The 17,438-nt window shown below is 51.0% G+C and overlaps 1 protein-coding gene across 1 annotated transcript in view; it reads right to left on the bottom strand.

Annotated features, from left to right (window-relative positions):
* Positions 1-10,307, bottom strand: part of SRRM3 (serine/arginine repetitive matrix 3) — a 68,081-nt gene extending 57,774 nt beyond the window's left edge. The window contains exon 1 of the mRNA XM_044456103.1: positions 10,111-10,307. Coding sequence (XP_044312038.1) covers positions 10,111-10,307 — 197 coding nt within the window. The remainder of the gene's footprint in view (positions 1-10,110) is intronic.
* Between the last annotated feature and the right edge of the window lie 7,131 nt (positions 10,308-17,438).

The raw sequence follows: 17,438 nt of genomic DNA, 5'->3' as shown, positions 1-17,438 counted from the left end.
ATCAGCAATTCTCAGTCATCCCACTTCAAAAGAAGCGCGTGCCTGGAGTGCCGCAGGGACCAGCTGGGCAGGGACAGCAGGCCGCGTGGACACCGAAGGCTCCCTCCCAGGCCTCCCTGGATTGCCTGCCTGGAAGCTCGGGATCGTCCAGCCGGACTCGAGCAAAGGCAGCCAGCAGCATGGAAGAGCCCGAGGCCAGGGACTGGGGCTCAGTATCGGGACTGAAAGGATCTCACAGGCCCTCAGCGCCTGATCCACGCGTGGATCCTAGTAGGCACACGGAACTGTGGCATCCGTCCCTGCTTGGTCCCTCCAGGCCTGCACTGCTGACACGGGCCGGCAGCAACAGCTCCCCATGCTCCTGAGCGGGAGCCTCCAGCCCTGGCTGGGTCTGAGCAGGGAACCAATGTTGCCGTCTGGTCCTAAATTGCTGGATGAGTTTCAGTTGTTGCAGACTGATGATGTGGACAAGGTGTTTGGACAAGTATGTCCCACCACCTGCCTATTGGACCCTTGCCCAGCTTGGTTACTTAACAAAGCCAAGCACGGGATTGGGACCTGGATCCTGGAGGTGGTCAACGCCTCTCTGAGGGACAGCCGGGTACCTGCCCCTTTAAAGGAGGAGGTAGTCCGGCCAGTCCTAAAGAAGGCAGCCCTGGATCCAGAGATGGCCGGCAATTATAGACCGGTGGCCAACATCCCGTTCTTGGGCAAGGTGTTGGAGCGGGTGGTGGTGGGCCAACTCCAAGCCCTCTTAGATGAAACTGATTATCTGGACCCATTTCAGTCCGGCTTCAGACCCAGGTACGGTACTGAATCTGCCCTGGTCGCCCTGTACGATGACCTGTGCAGGGAGAAAGTCAGGGGGAGTGCGTCCCTGTTGGTCCTCCTGGACCTCTCACCGGCTTTCGATACCATCGACCATGGTATCCTTCTGGATAGGCTAGCGGGATTGGGGGTCGGAGGCACTGCTTGGCAGTGGTTCTGCTCCTATCTCAACGGCCGATTCCAGAAGGTGGTGCTGGGGGACCATGTCTCTGCGCCATGGCAGCTATGCCATGGAGTACCACAGGGGTCCATTTTGTCTCCCTTGCTATTCAACATCTACATGAAACCGCTGGGAGAGGTCATCAGGAGGTGTGGGCTGCGGAATCACCAGTACGCTGATGATACCCAGCTCCACCTCTCGTTTGCCACCAATCCAGGTGAGGCAGTGGCTGTGCTGAACTGGTGCCTGGCCGAGGTAATGGAATGGATGAGGGCCAATAAACTGAAACTCAACCCAGACAAGACGGAGGTCCTGTTGGTGGGTGGTTCGGGTTCTGGGGTGGGGACCTGGACCTTGTCCTGAATGGGGTAGCACTCCCTCTTAGGGACAAGGTCCGCAGCTTGGGAGTGCTCCTCGACCTGAAGCTGACTTTGGAAGCTCAAGTGTCAGCGGTGGCGAGGAGCGCTTTCCTTCAGCTTCGGCTAATCCATCAGCTGCGTCCCTACCTGGAAGACGACTGCCTGGCGACAGTGATGCATGCATTGGTTACTTCTCAATTAGACTTCTGTAACGCGCTCTACGTGGGACTGCCCTTGAAGACGGTCCGGATACTTCAGATGGTGTAAAATAGAGCTGCCAGGTTGCTGACGGGGACTGCGTATTGTTCTTATATAACCCCAGTCCTCCGTCAGCTTCACTGGCTCCCCACTGAAGTCCAGGCTCAATTCATGGTGCTGGTGATTACTATAACTAAACTGCTTAGGACCTGGGTATCTGAAGGAGCGCCTGCGTCCATACTTACCCTCCCGCCCTCTAAGATCAGCGGGAGAGGCCCTTCTCCAGGAACCCTCCGTGAAGGACATTAGGAGGGTGAGCACCCGGAGGAGGGCCTTCTCTGCAGTGGCACCCAATCTATGGAATGTGCTCCCCAGAGAGGTCTGCCTGGTGCTGTCATTATTTGCTTTTTGGCACCAGGCCAAGACCATTTTATTCAAACGTTATTTTAATTAATTGTTAAATTATTTATTGGTTTTATTTATTGCCTGGATGTGTCCAATTTTTATATTTTTGTATTGTTATTTGCTGGCACTTCCTGACATTTAGGACCCCGAGGGTGTGGAATGGACTTCCACGAGAGGTCGTTGTGGCCCCATTGGTGAAGGTGTTCAAGGATAGGCTGGACGTCCACATGGTGGGCATGTCGTGAGTGGAGCCGGCTGGTGCCGGAGGTCAGACTAGATGGCCCGGAAGACCCCCTTCTGACTCGCTCTGTTTTCTGTGTTTCTATGTCCCAAGGTTTATGTGAATGGGGCAGCATACAAGCATCCCAAACAAACAAACAAAAAACAAACCTTCTGCAGCCAGAGTAGGAACTCAAGGACTGGATGGGGTTTCCTTCCCTAAAACAAAAGTAAGATGCTAGTCCTCATGGTTATTAATTACAGACTGGTGTACAAAGAGGGGACTACCTTGTACTTAGTGGGGTCCTTGCAGTGGGAAGACGGGGAGAGCACCAGAACCCCCCTTATGCAAAGTCATGCCCATCTGGCAGCCCCAGGTAGGGAGGGATTTTGAGGGGAGAGGCACTTTGAACTCCTCCGTGTCCCAAATCACGGAGCACAGTGGAGGCCTCTGAGAACAGGCCAGATCCTGTCAGCAGAGCTCCACAGACACGGCACGGCAGAGCCCTTGCCAGCCCCCTCTTCCCACCCCTCCCTCTGGCATTTCAGCCCTGCCCTCTTTGCACTGGGCCCCACCAACCACTGGGGTGCCCCCCGAGAACATCTCCAAAGGGGTCCCTCCTGTGCTCCCGGTCCCGAAATGCGGCAAGTTTGCGGATGCTCTTGCAGATGCGGAAAGTCCCTGGGTTTCTGTCTCCATCGACTCTCCCTCCTAAGGACACCCTAACTTGAATAACAAACAGGAGAGAGGACTTGAGGGGTATAAGCTCAGGCAGAAGGATGGGGGGCGGGCAGCAGATGAAGCCCGTGTGGACAAAAGCCAGCTCATTCAGGGCGATCGGACAGTCTGGGCCCCGGGACCTTCCTGGGATCCCAGGAAATTTGGGGCTCCAAAAATTAACGAGCCAGCTGGGAGCAAATGATGCCAGGGAGTCTTCTGATAGCTTCTTTCCACAGGTTTTGGAATACCCCTCCCGGATCTGGTGAAAAGCAGCACCCCTCCAACGGAAAGCAGTGTACAGAGAGACACTGGAACTTTGCTTTGTGGGTTGAACGGAGGCGAAAGGGGCACCTGGGAAAGGTCGGCTGCAGGGAGCTGGGCCAGGACAGGGCGTGCACAGGAGTTGCTCTCGGGAACCCCACAGCCCAGGAATTCCTCTCCTCTGGCACTGGGTGTCTGGTTCGCCACCAGCATGCTGCAAAATCCCAGAGGTCAGTGAAGAGAGTGTGGGCTGTGAGGGGCTGGTCCGAGGGTGACGATGGCACACTGCTGCCCCGGGAGGACTAAGCTCGAGAGCACGGTCCTGCGTGCTCAGTCGGCTGTGCGTTATAGCGATGCAGCACATAGAGCAAAAGGAGTTATCTTTCACCTCGAGCAAAGCTCTGGTCGGCCAGAATCCTCTGCTAACGCAGCGGTTAATCCAGGCCCAGGTGGAGTCGCCTTCCACTTTGAGAGCTTCATGGGATTTTAAAAAACCACCACCAAGCAGTTTCCTGGGTTGGATGGAAGAAGTGGCTGGGAAAGGCAAATATCTGCCATACTGCGGCAGTCCTGCTGGTGGTGTTCTTGGCAGCTTGGCGTCAGAGAGCGGGCCAGGAGGAAAGACAACAGATGGCCCCTTTCCTCATTAGGCTGCGTATGTTCCATTTCTTCCTTTCTTTTTCTGATTTATTTGCTAGTGAAGTTGCTCAGGAAGAAGATCTTGAAAGAGAAGGCTCTGAATCATGAGTGAGCCAGAGAATCACTCCCTCCCAATGCTCAGTGGGAAGCAGCTACCCTCCACGCACACAGACGCTGCGCCACCAATTAAACACACAGCGCGATGCCTGATGGAAACCACAGCCCTCATGCCTGCGCACCGGCCCGGGCATTTCCCTTTTCCAGAAACCAAGGCTCTTTCACTCAAGGACTTTGCCAGTTTCTGGAAAATGGCTCATTTTCACTTGAGGGCGAGTCTTTGCGTGCACCAGCGCGTGCGTTCGGCACCATCTGATCCTGACGCATCCGTACGACGCAGCCGTGCACACTGGGATTCTGGAGAAGCCCACAGCAGTTGCAACAGAGTCTGGCTTTCGGTGGGTGAGACCGCAGGTTCCGCAGTGGATTGCCGCCTTCTGCGTCGTGCAGCTGCTGTAGACATGCAGACCATCCCTTTGCGTGTGTGGATGGGGTTTTGCCTCACAGCGGCTGGCTTGCTGTGTCCCCAGAGCAGGACCCACCAGGGCAGGGGGCGGACCCCACGAAAAGCAAACTCTCCTTGCTGCTTTTGCCAAGAGGCGCTGGGCGAGCACCGACGGGTGCCAGCTGTCCGTGGGGTCCATGCACACGGGGCCGTTGAGCACGCCGAGTGCAGGGTGCCCCTCCTCTGCCACCATTCAGTGCAGGGCAACCTGGGCGCTGATCAGCCTCCTTTCGAGGCGGCCAAGAAAAGCAGAGCACGGGCCGGAAGCCCAGCAGAGACGGATGGAGTTGCTGATGGAAGCCCACCTGATGGGCATCCACCCAGAGAAGGGCCTTCAGTGGGGTGACCCCATTTATTTGGAAGTCACTACCTTTGGAGGTTAGGTAAGCACCAACATGGTAGAAACATAGAAACAGAACGAGTCAGAAGGGGTCTCCAGGGCCATCTAGTCTGACCCCCGGCTCCAGCCGGCTCTGCTCACGACATGCCCACCACATGCATGTCCAGCCTATCCTTGAACACCAGCACCGATGGGGCCTCAGCCACCTCCCGGGGAAGCCCATTCCACACCCTCGGGGTCCTGACTGTCAGGAAGTGCTTCCTGGCATCCAAATTGAACCCTGGTTCCTTGAGCTTGGCTCCATTGGAGTGCATCCTGCCCTCCACTGCAGGGGGAAAAGGTCACGACCCACCTTGGTGTGACACCCCAGAGGTAGGCCATGTATTGTTATCGGAAGCTCCTTTGGATGCTTTTATTTCATAGAGCCTCCCTGATCTAATCTGCCACCGTTTTATTGAGGTGGCTTTATGGATGTTGCTTTCCATGGACTGTTTTATCCTTTTATATTTTATTGCTCCCCTCTCTGAAATCTCCACACTCTGCTATGGAGCAGTATGAGACTTCTTGCAAATGAATAAACATACCTTCTTTAAAGAAAGCTTAGCCAATGCCTGTGTTGGTTTATGAGAAGCCCCAGGGTACAGAAGAAAACACGGAAAAGGACACTTCCGGCTGAGAGCAGTGGAAGGCAGAGCAGGCCTGACCACTGGGAATGACTGCCGCAGCTGCTGCGGGCATAGTCTGAGTCACGAACCAGCTGGGCCAGCGAGGATCAGCTGCCTCCCTTTCTCGGAGAGAGAAGACCGACGTCACGCCATCCCCGTGGCCGTCTGCTATCTGCCCCGCTGCACAGAGATCCCTCTGACTCACTCGCCCCTGGAGAGCAGGAAAGCGAGAAGCTCATGGCATGAATTTGAAGCCGTTTCCTCCAGAGATCGCCGGGATGAAAACTGTTCTCTGCTTTGCCACTGGAACCCTTCTGTCTCTCAGGTGGGCTCAGGGAGGGGAGACCCCACCACTCGGCAGGACGCCATGCCGTAGCAAAGGGTAAGCCAGCACGAGAGGCAGTGTGGCGGAGAGGTTAGAGGGCGGGACTGGGACTCCGGCAATCTGAGTTCTGGTCCCCTCTCAGCCTTGAAACTCTCTGAGTGACTTTGGGCCAGGCCCAGACTCTCAGTCTGACCTACATCGTAGGGTTGTTGTGAGGATAAAACGGAGAAGACCGTGCTATAAGCAAGGTGCCTTGGGTTCTTTGCAGGGAAAACGGTATAAATAGAAGAAATTTTGGAAAATTAGGGGCTTGATGCAGTGGCTGAGCTAACCTGAATGGTGGACCGGCCAGGAGTCAAACTTCCTCTGAGTGTCCTGATATGGGAGATGGGGTGGTGGTGGTGGGTGTCCACACAAGCATGGCCAAAAGAGGACTGCAGACCAAACGAGCCGGAACCCTATGGAGAAAGCCAGCACCTCTGCTAACCCGTTTCCCCCTAAAAAGCTAGCTTGGGTTGAGAAAATGGAGTCAAGGACACCGCATGAGCCAATTTGCAAGACGAAAAGGGCAGGAGACACTGCTACACAAATACAATCCCCATTATTTCACTCGGGTGCTGTTTTTATGGTCACACATTTGAATAGGTGCAGGCTATGCTATCAGAACTTTTGAAACTTAGTTTTGACTCTTTCACTGAAGAAGGAGGCAGTCCTGTGGCTCTGTAAATTCGCTTGGATACATTTTCATTTCAACATAGACACCTGAGCTTTTGCCTGAATTGACCTGCCCTTTCCTAGTTCATTCAGATTCTGAAGCAGAGGCAAAGGCAAGGTTTTTCCCAGCAGGAATTCCCCAGCTCTCCTTGCCCCCAAGATCTGTGATGACCCTTCTCCCCAAAACCCCTCTGAGAACCAAGAGGAGGGGTAGAACCATTGGGAGCTGCTATTTAAAACAAACAAACAAACAAACAAACATCCCCTTGGAATTTACAGAGAGCGGCACCAAGAACTGCATGGCTTCAGTGGGATAAGGTTGAGTTGCACAAACCCCGTTTTCCTGGTAGAGTTTTTGTGTAAACTGTTCTGGCAAGATTTGCTCAGATCTCACAAACCATTTGGCTTGGTGGGGCTGGTGCAACTTATGAGAGTCCTCTTCAAACTAGGTGCTTTTTCTGCACAAGTTTTGGGAAATCCCCCCGGTAAACTCCCCTGAAAAATCTCCGTCCATCTTACAAACAGAACTCCATGCATGCCAACTTGTGCCAACAAGCAGACAGCACACTAGGACCCAGGGAGACGATGGATTCCCACACCTCCCAGCTTCCTTCTCAGGCACCTTCCCCACCAAACGTTCTGCCGCGTCTTCACTCCTTCTGGAGCCCAAGGGGCCACAATGCACCCAAAACCAAGCCCGAAAAATTCTCCACAATCCCAACTAGTATTCATAAATATCGCCTTACTTCCCTGTGACAAAATAACTGCAAATCATGATCAAAGAACATGCCTTTTTCTAGAAAGAATGGATTTTCCACAGTCTGATCTGTTTGTGCCTACGTGAGTGTCTGGCCTGGAATGGCCTGAGGAGGAGATGCATGGGAAAACTTCAGTCTGCGCTGAAATGAACTAGCGGAAAATCCTAGGCATGGATTCCGAGTTTGTTTACTGCCCGGAGGCTGCCGAACTCAATCCCGCCCCTCGCATAGCATGGAATGACTTGGGAGCTGCCCCTCCAAATTCCACTTCCAAGCTTGTGCCAGCTCAAGCCTGTCTCAGGTCGGAGTTTTCTTTTTGCATGAAAATCCATGAAGCAAGAAGCAACCCGCCCAGTCTGCACAGTAACAGGCCTCTGTCTTTTCAATATTATTATCATTCATATTATTAAATGATCACCATTCTTTTATATTGTGATTAATTTCTGCTCGACCAGTTCAGCTAATCAGAAGTAGAATGGGAGCTGGAAAGAGAACCTAACCAAAGAAAATGACATTTTCAGAGAGAGATGCGCTTAAGATGAAGAAAGGAAAGAAGGAAATGACGTGTATAGCATATATCTGAGCTTACTCTTTTTTGGGGGTAGCAAGAGTTAAACCTCCCCAGCTGCCTCCCCCCAAATTCTCCCCCCCCACACACACACACTGTAAAGGGAAAAAGAAAAATGCCATTCCCACCAATGCAGACTTTCTTGGTTCTTTTGAACCCCATATTGGGGTGAGAGAAATTTAGGGGAGAAAACAGAAGGCTTAGCATCTCCACACCTCTGTGTGATGCCTGTGCTTTGGATCGGGTGCTATGCACCTGGAAGAATGCATCGGCCAGAAACACTGGAGCGCACCCAAGTTCTTCAAGCTCTGCCTGAAGGCTGTCCTGATCCAGGTTCACATCAGATGGCAAACTCCCCTTTCCCCGCTTTTTGTATGAAAATCTGTGCCTGCTTTCCCAAATGGACACCTCATTCATTTCCAGGGGTGCACATACTCCTCCCGTGAGTGAAGGAATATTGATGCACATTTTGCAGAAGTGTGTATGTCTATTCCGTGTCTGTTTTTCAGGGACGTGTGTATCTGGGACCACAAATGTGCGAAGACTGAATGGGCCACTCACCTTCCAGGAACCCAGGGAGGGAGTTCACTTAGGCTACAAGAATTTCGTATTTCATTTCTGCTCAGAAATCTTGCATGTGTGTCCTGTTTGCAACCTTAAATATGGCTACAAGCAGGAATGTTGTTCTCATAACTGTCTTGCCAGTTTCCAAACCCTGCACCAATGTGCACTTTGCAAGATGTGCATTTTCATGTTTTGGCCTAGGGAGAAAATGTGCATTTTTCCTAGGGGAAGTGGGGTATGTGTGAAAAGATGCTGGCATTTGGGAATGCAAATGGAGCAAAACAAGCTGAGAGGAAGAATTTGGAGATGATGGGACAGGTGGTAGGATGATTGTAGCACGACGTATGATGGCTGGCCTTCCAATCAGACGCTACAATCAAGATAGGGGACAAAGAGAGGTTTGGATGGTGGCATTTAGAAGCAAGGCCTTTCCAGTGCTGGCCCCCAAGTTCTGCAACAAGCTCTGCACTGAGGCCTGCCTGGTGCCAACCTGAGTATCTTTTCGGCACCAGGTTGAGACCATCTTCTACCACAAGCTGTTTAATTAGTTGACTACTGTACTGGGGCTCATGTTGGCTGCTTAAACAAGGCTTTTGACTGAACTTGCAAGCTACATTAGTCTGAAATTTGGTTTTTAAATGTCATATGGCAACTTTTCTGTTGTTTGTATCGTTGCCTGCGTCATATATTGCATTCTGTGGGTTGTTGTAAACCGTCCAGAAGGCTTTGGTAATCGGGCAGAATGGAACCCCCCCGCCCTGCCACCTGACCACCCCCACCAGCACCAGCACCTGACAGCATCAGGGCTGCAGCCCCCCAGTACTCCCTCGGTCCTTGCTGTCCAAGAAAACCTCTTTTAGTCCAGGAGTGGCAAGAAGTTGGCCCTTCATGGTTGGGACATCAACTCCCAGCATTCCCTCCAGACCACTGGCCTCACTGCAAGGGCTTCTGGGAGCTGAAGTCCCAAGCATCTGGAAATCACCCTTCTGCCCCCTCTAGGAGCAGCAGCTTCATCTTGCTCCGTGTGGCCCAGCCTGTCCTGAGCCGAAGCTGGCCGGGCTCGGTGGAGGTTTGGCTGGGCAGTCCTGGAAGGAAGCAGGAAAATTCTCTCAATACCAGATGCCCAGGGAGACAGGTAGGGGGCAAAGATGCCCCCATGTCGGCCAGCCTGAAGCATTCGAGGGAAGCGGGGCAAGGTGACCTCAGAGGCTGCCCCATTCACTCCACGCAAACACATTCCCCCAGCTGGCAAGAACAACCTGCTCATTCAACCCCAGGGCTGAACCCACGGAAGCAGCTCTCCCTGATGCACAACTGGTGCCGACTTCACCATCTTTTCGGCACCAGGAAAAGACCATCCTTCACTGCAGGGCGTTTAATAGTTACTGGGGTCTCCTGGTTGTTAGACAGGGTTTGACTGGGTCTTTTTAATGCATAATTTTTGTTTTTCTGTTTTTGATTTGGTTTTAGATTTGGTACAGCCACCTTTTATGATGTTTTAATCTATTTTAATTGGTAGGGTTTATCCTGCTTTTCAGTATGCTGCTGTGAAGCACCCAGAGAGCTTTGCCAGCTGGACAGTGCAGGAATTAAATGAATAGATAAGTGTCGAAATATGGAGTAGGGCCAGTGCCCTTTTGGAAGTGCTCCTTGTGCCACGCATGCTTCCAAACGCATAGGTGCGTGTTCTGCAAAACATCCTGAGAATTATTTCCCAAGCCGCTCTGGCATTTGCAAAATTCTTGTCACCTCGATTCCCGAGAGATGGGACACGGCCTGGGGGGGCCCAGTGGGGCGCCCAGGGGCTGTCAGGTGCACACTCACCCTTGTTCCTCCATCATCTCCTGCAGCTCCATGCATTTCAGCTCCACCCGCCGCTTCCTCTCGTGGTCCAAGATTTCCCGGTGGGCCTTCTTCACCAGTCCTGCCTCCACCAGCTTCACCTCTTCCTCCGGCTTGTGCCAGGTGCCTGAAGCACCGGGCTGGGAGAAGCCGTTGGACGCCTCCTGGGGCGAAGGCATCCTGGCCCCGTTGTTGTAGACAGACATGGAAGCTGGGGACTGGTGGGGCTCACACCCTCTGCGGTCAGTGCCTGCCTTGGGATGGAAGGAGAAAAGGCATGTTTACTTTTGTGATATCCTCAATGATAGCAGGGAAAGCAAAGATCATAAAATCATGCTCACTTGAGCAATGTTACCTTTTCTTTTGGAAACACTGAGCTTGTTTTGAGGAAAAGGCCAGAAGAGAGTTGGCTCAGAGGCTTGGAGTGAGCAGCAGGCTAGGCAGCAGTGCATTTTCTCATTATGACCCTGCAAAGCTGCCTTCTATTGAGTGAGACCATTTGTCCATTTGGCACAGGACTGCCCACACTGACTGGCAGAGATTCTCCAGGGTTTCAGCAAGAGCTTTCCCAGAATGGAAGCAAATACGGTTTTCAGTCAGCCATTGGAACCAATCCTTTTCACAATATGCTTGCATTCCAGCTTGACTGTAAATTATATTCCAAGCATTTTACAAATGTTAAGGAAGCAAACAGTTAGCTGGCTGGGCCAGGACTCAGGAGATCCAGGTCTGAGTCTCTGCTCAGCCATGAAGCTCATTGGATGACTCTTGACCAGTCTCTGACCTACCTCACAGGGTTGTTGTGGTGAGGGCAAGATGAAGAGGAGGCAGGTCATGTAAATCATTTTGGGTTTGTGGCAGGAACAAAAGTGGAGATGTAAATATAATGAATAAAATTAAAACAAATTTGCCACTGACATACAGCTTAAAAGTTCATAAATGACACCAATTGCTTAATATTAAAACTTGGCAATAACCAGTAGTCAAAAGCATGTTAAAAGTGGCCCTCCGAGTACGAGAAGAGAGGCAGATGGCAGAGTATCTTCTCGGAGAGAACAAGTGGCCCTTTCGGGTACTGCCACTGGAAGGCCCTGTCCCCCTGTACTCAGCCACCAGCTGCTGGGTGTCTTCCCAGCTTTTGTGGCCTTTCCTCCTATTCCAAAAGGTCACCAAGATTCAGGCACTGCAGGAAGAGCGTGGAGGCTGGCCTCCTGGAATGCTGCCCCCCAAACCAAATCCAAGGAAGGCTTTCCTGCTTTGAGGCCTCTCCGAAAGCCGCTCCATTTGCTGATTTTCTTATTACATTTTTTCATGCTGCTTGACATTGGTGCGATTGTTTTTGGCTCTGTGTGGTTTGCAGTTCTGAGCTCTTGCAGAAATGCCAGTAGATGAAAGTGTAATAGAGGATTTTATGGCAGCTGGTCCTGAAGGCCAAATACTCCCACCAGGATTCACAGAGGCAGTAAACTGGGGACCCCAAGCAGGAAGATGTTTCTGCATTGCAGGTGGGTGGGTGGGTGAGTCTGTCTGTCTGTCTGACTCAGTCTTTTTGAGACAGGCTTTCAGGAAATGCCCCTGGGCAGCACGATTATGGGGCAGAAAGCCTCCCAGAGATTGGGTTAACCAAACCCAAATAAAGAACCGGGGCTGAATCCCTTTTTCCAGCCTCTTTGCCATTTGTGCTATGACCTCAAATTATTAAGATTACTACAATTATTATCATTTATTACATTTCTATAGTGCCCACTGCCCAAAGCTCTCTGGAAGGTTTACACAATCCATAAAACAAATGAAAAGAAAAAACAATACCATTGTCAGAAAAAGAAAAAAAATTAAACAACTAAAAACAGGCAATCAAAACACACAATGCAAAGCCCAATTTTAAAAAATCGGGGCCGGCTGACAGCTCTGCTGTGGCTGGAAAGGAACCCCACTCAGAGGAAATTAGGCTGGGCGGGCTCCCTACCCACTCCTCCCGTTACCCAGATTTCTGGCCAGCCATCAGGGCTGCTATTACCGGCCCCAGTTTGGAAGGAGAAGCAGCTGGGAGTCCCCGGGGGCTTCGGTGCCGATGTTTTATGGGCTCTTATCACGGGAGCGGTAATTGCTCGCATCTCCCGTGCGTGTAGCGATGTTGGGCAAGGAGAGGAGGGGAGATGCCAAATGAGCAGGCACCCCGCATACAGCAGAGGGACCGGCCGCTTTGATCGTGAGTGAGGAACAGCCATTAGACGGGAAACGAGCTCACCACACAATGCCGGGTCTGCAGAGCGGCAGTGAGCAGAGCCTAACCAGTAAATGGAGGTCACCCTCCATGGGTCTATTTTTAATCCAGAAGCATCTCACGGGCCCCTTCTCTTTGGGCGGTAGGTGGCGAGGGCTGGCAGCCTTTGCGTGGGCCCGATTCCGGGTGGGCCGGGAGCGAGTGGCGCCTTTCCGCCTAGCGAGGCGCCGAGGCAGCCAAAACCATCTCTTCCGCCAGGGTCAGCTTCGCGCTTGGAGCTCCCCCTTTCCCTGGCCCTCCAGCCCAGCGCCTCCCCCATTTCTTTGTTTTATTTATTCCGAACATTTGTATGCCGCCCCATTCGCAAAAAACCTCGGGGCGGCTTACAAAACAAATCAACAGTCCTACAGTTGACCTTAAAAATCCGGAGACAATCCGGATTTGGCTGGGACAAATCATGCAAGGAGAAGGCGACTCGGCTTCTCTGGATTCTATTGCACTGACTCGGTCGCGAAAAAGCTTCGAGTGCAAAGCCAGAGAGCCGCGCTTCGCTTCGGCGACGCTCCTGGGGCTCCTTCCACTGGAGGGCGGGGCCAAGGGCCAAGGGGCGGGGCCAAGGGGCTGCACGTTTTAGGCGGGGGGGCAGCCTTGCAGGGCCCATGGGCACATCGGGCGATTAGAGTAACGCTCTCAGGTGCCTCACAAAATGGCTGCCGTAGGAGGCACGGGTGCTAATCCCGCGGGACCAACGACCCACCCGAGAGACCCTGTGCGAAGCCAGCAAAACCCCCTTTGCTTTAATGCCGTGACTTTCTTCCCACGCATCTATTTTGCCTTGCTCTTCTCGCACAAACACTCTGCTAATGCAATGCATTTTTTTAAAGGTGGAAGCGAGATGAAGCCCCTTGAACGATGTCCGGGAAGGGCTCACAGAGCCTGTGCCATATTTACTCTCCTTTCTTAGGCTTAAAATTCTTTCTGCCAGTAAAACAGCCCTCGAGGAGGTGTTAGGAAGGGGTGAGGAAAACATGCCGGAGCGAAAAGCCACGGAATGACTGGCAATCCGGAGTGTGGCCAAAAAAGGGGCGCAGTCTCTGGGGGAACTCCAGCTGGGCCATTTAGGACGCCCGGCAGGCCAGAGTTGACAGGCCCGGCTGAGATTCTGCACTTCTGTTTTTAATGGATCGATCCCCCATCCTTGGGATGATTAACTAAATTAATTTAAATCCATGCGCACATCGCCAAAGCCCTGATGGTGGTGCCTTTTGAAGATCTCACGGGAAGGATGAAAGAACTTGCAGTTTAATAAGCAAAACATGCACTCTTAGAAGGAAAAGCTGCCTTTGAAAAATATATATCTACAAGCATGGCGTGAGTGTTTTGCTAGAGCTAACCCAGGGAGAGCCGGCCATTTTTGCACTAGCTTAAATTCTCTGAAAATCACTTTGAAGTTCATTTTAGCTTGCTCCTGCTATCATTGCTGATCTGTTTCCCCCCACTCCTCCACTGGAATGGGAAACATGAGCATTTTATATGCATTTGTCAGGCGTGTGCACTTCTCCCTACCCCATGGAAGGAAGCATGGACTTGCGCGTGCGCACACACTTAAAAGTAAATAAAGTGCACCTCTAAGTGTGCCTTTTTAAAAATACACATTTTCCAGATGCAATTGCAAAACTGGGGCTTTGCGAACATCCCTCAAATTTGTAAAACTTCTGCTCACATCCATATTCAGGATTGCAAATAGGCAGTGTTTGCACGACTTATGAAAAGAAAGGAAAAAGGAGCTAAACACTTTATTTACTTTTTTAAACGAATTATATGCATATTCTGCCTTTTTTCCCTTCCAAGGAAATCAAGGCAGTTTACATAATTCTCTTCCTCCTCGCAATCTTATCCTCAGAACAACAACCTTGTGAGGTAGGCTGGCCTGATAGTCTGCAATTGACCCAGTCACTCAGGAAGTTCCATAGCAGAGCTCCATAGCTCCCAGATGCCCTGAGTCCCAGTCCTGTGCTTTTAACCACTATAACACACTGGCTCACACTGTGAAATTTGCCGCCATCTTGGACAGGAAGGTTCGACAATTGCATGGAAGATATGGCTACCACGAATTAATATTCACTATGTGTATATGCTGCCTCTGGTACCAGAGAAGGGCTGACCCTGGACATCAGTAGCTGGGGAACATGGAGGAGGGTACAGTTACACTCCTGCTCTTCTTGCAGCTTACCTGTGGGCCATTGGCTGGCTACTCTGTGAGCACAACTTACTAGTCCTCATGGGTATATGCTGCCTCTCATACCACAGAATCATGTGCACCAGTTGCACGGAAACGTGGGCAGGCGGGGCCTTTTGTGCTTATGTCCTTCCTGCCCTTTTCCCATGGTTGGGTACTTTGTGAACAGAATCATAGAATCATAGACTAGTAGAAGGGGCCATGAAGGCCATCAGGTCAGGTGGCTGTCCAGTTTCACCTTGAATACCCCCAGTGTGGGAGAGCCCAGCACCTCTCCAAGCAGCTGGTTCTACTGTCGTGTTGCTCTGACCATGAGGAAGCTCTTCCTGATGTCCAGCCTGAACCTGGGTTGTCACAATTGAGTTGATTCTTCTGTGTCCTGCCCTCTGGTATCAGCGAGGAGAGAGCTTGGCCTTCCTCTTTGCAACAGCCTTTGAGGTACTTCTGGAGGGATACCATGTCCAACCTCAGTCTTCTCTTCTCAAGGCTGAACATGCCCAGTTCCTTCACTCTCTCCTCCCAGGACAGTGTTTCCAAACCCTGATCATTTTTGTTGCCCTCCACTGGACCCTTTCTAATTTTTCTGCTTCTTTCTTAAATCTTGGTGCCCAGAACTGGACACAGGATTCCAGGTGAGGTCTGACTACTGATGAGTATAGGGAAACTACTACTCCTTGTGATTTGGAAGTCATACTTCAGTTAATGCATCCCAAAATAGCATTTGCCCTTTTGGCAGCTGCATTGCACTGCTGGCTCATGTTTAGCCTGTCGTCCACAACTACTCCAAGGTCTTTTTTTTTCAGTGCTGTTGAGCCACATATTCCCCATCTTGTATTGATGCCTTTGGTTTCTTTTCCCCAGGTGGAGGACTTGGCACTTGTCCCTATTGAATCTTATTCTGTTGCTTTCCGCCCAGCATTCAAGTTTATCAAGATCGCCCTGGATCTTCATTCTGTCTTCTAAGGTGTTCACTATTCCACCCAGTTTTGTATCATCAGCAAATTTGTATATTTTTCCTTGTACTTCCAGAGGGTTAGACTGGATGGATGCCGCCCCGAGCCAGCAGGGCTCTCCCTGTGTTCCCATCTCAGCATGCTGTTTCCCCCACTGCTCCAATGCTCCCAACCTGCCTACAGCCACCAGTCCATCTATGCACCCTGTTCAGTAAAATAAAAGGTTGCCAGGCTGCTGATGGGGACTGGGCGTTGTTCTCATATAACCTCCGTCAGCTCCACTGGCTCCCGATTGAAGTCCGGGCCCAATTCAAGGTGCTGGTTATCACCTATAAAGCCCTCAACGGCTTGGGACCTGGGTATCTAAGGGAACGCTTGCGCCCATATATGCCCTCCCGCCCCTTGAGATCAGCAACAGATGCCCTTCTCCTGGAACCCTCTGTGAATGATATTAGGAGGGTGAGCACCCGGAGGAGGGCCTTCTCTGCGGTGGCGCCCAATCTATGGAATGCGCTCCCCAGAGAGGTCCGCCTGGCGCCGCCGTTATTTGCTTTTCAGCACCAGGCTAAGACCTTTTTATTTAAAACTTATTTTAATTGTTAAATTATTTGTATTTATAGGATTTTAAATTTTTAGCCGAGATGCACCGGAGGTTTTTAAATTTTTTTTATTGTTATATTGTTATTTATTTATGTATTTTGTTTCTGTTGTGAGCCGCCCCGAGGCTTCGTTGCGATGGGGGTGGCATAAAAATGTTTTAAATAAATAAATAAATAAATAAAATCAATCTCAGGATCAGATTAAGGGTTTGAGCATCTGTTTAGAAAAAGCAGAGTTACTGAAACAAATTGTCTTTGGTTTGTTGTGTCTGCCCATCTGGAAGAGAATGATGCTTTCCAGTAGCATACTCAGAATGTGTTCCTCTTTCAACTATTAAATCTTCCTGGGAAAAGGAGGCCCTAATCCTGCCCCACCGGCCATAAAACCTACGCAGACTTAGAGCTGTAACTAACATTCTCGGTATTATGGATGCATCCTCCTAGGATTGCCGCCCGGCGATCTTGAGGCCCTGGTGAATCCACCCAAACTCCTGCTGTGTCCGCACGAACATTCATAAAAACCCTCTTCCCTGCATCGCAAAACCTTCTGCAACGCCTCGCAGCTCAAGGCCACCTGTGCAAATCACTTTAATTGGGTGCACATCGCTTGTGTTTGAAGTGTCCAGTGCTGCAGCTCCCTCGATCAATTTTAATCTGGGAGCCATGTGATGAATGACCCCCCTCCATAGATGCCGGCACATGTTTGCTGAGCTCCAACTCCAGCAAAGGGCTGTAAAATTTTATTCCTCCAAGCCAGCATGGACCAAAAGCAGCAGAGTAGAAACCAGGCACTGGATGAGCTGCCTTGAGAAACCACCTTCAAAGGACGTGCCAAGATGAGGCGCATGTGAGTGGCCAGGGACCAACACGGATCAAAGGCAAATCCACACGACACACAAGGTGCCATTCATAGGGTGTTTGGTTTTTCAAAGGATGGACAATCAAGGGATGTTTGCAATAACTGAGATTCTCCAAACACCCCCTTTAAGCTCGATTTGCCTCATCTCCCCTTCTCAATTACATTGTGTGTTCATTTTATTCGAAAGGGAAATGTACACATTTTTTAAGAGTGCAGCCAATTGCACACATTCTCCCATAAATTGTGAAAATGGGCATCTTTCAAAAGTGTGCAGTTTTGGAACATAAATGCCAGTGTGGGAAATATAGGACATTTCCCTCACCACCCCATGAGTCTCTTCACACTTGGGATTGCAAACCAGGATGTTTGCATGATTCACAAACAAAAATGAATTTCCGTATATCCCAATTCTCCCCCTTCTTTATCTAATTACAGA

Source organism: Varanus komodoensis, unplaced genomic scaffold (genome assembly GCF_004798865.1).
Source record: "Varanus komodoensis strain SLA01 unplaced genomic scaffold, ASM479886v1 scaffold81, whole genome shotgun sequence".
NCBI classification, from domain to species: Eukaryota; Metazoa; Chordata; class Lepidosauria; order Squamata; family Varanidae; genus Varanus; species Varanus komodoensis.
Note: the sequence above shows the minus strand (reverse complement) of the source record. Positions and strands in the feature narration are given on the sequence as shown.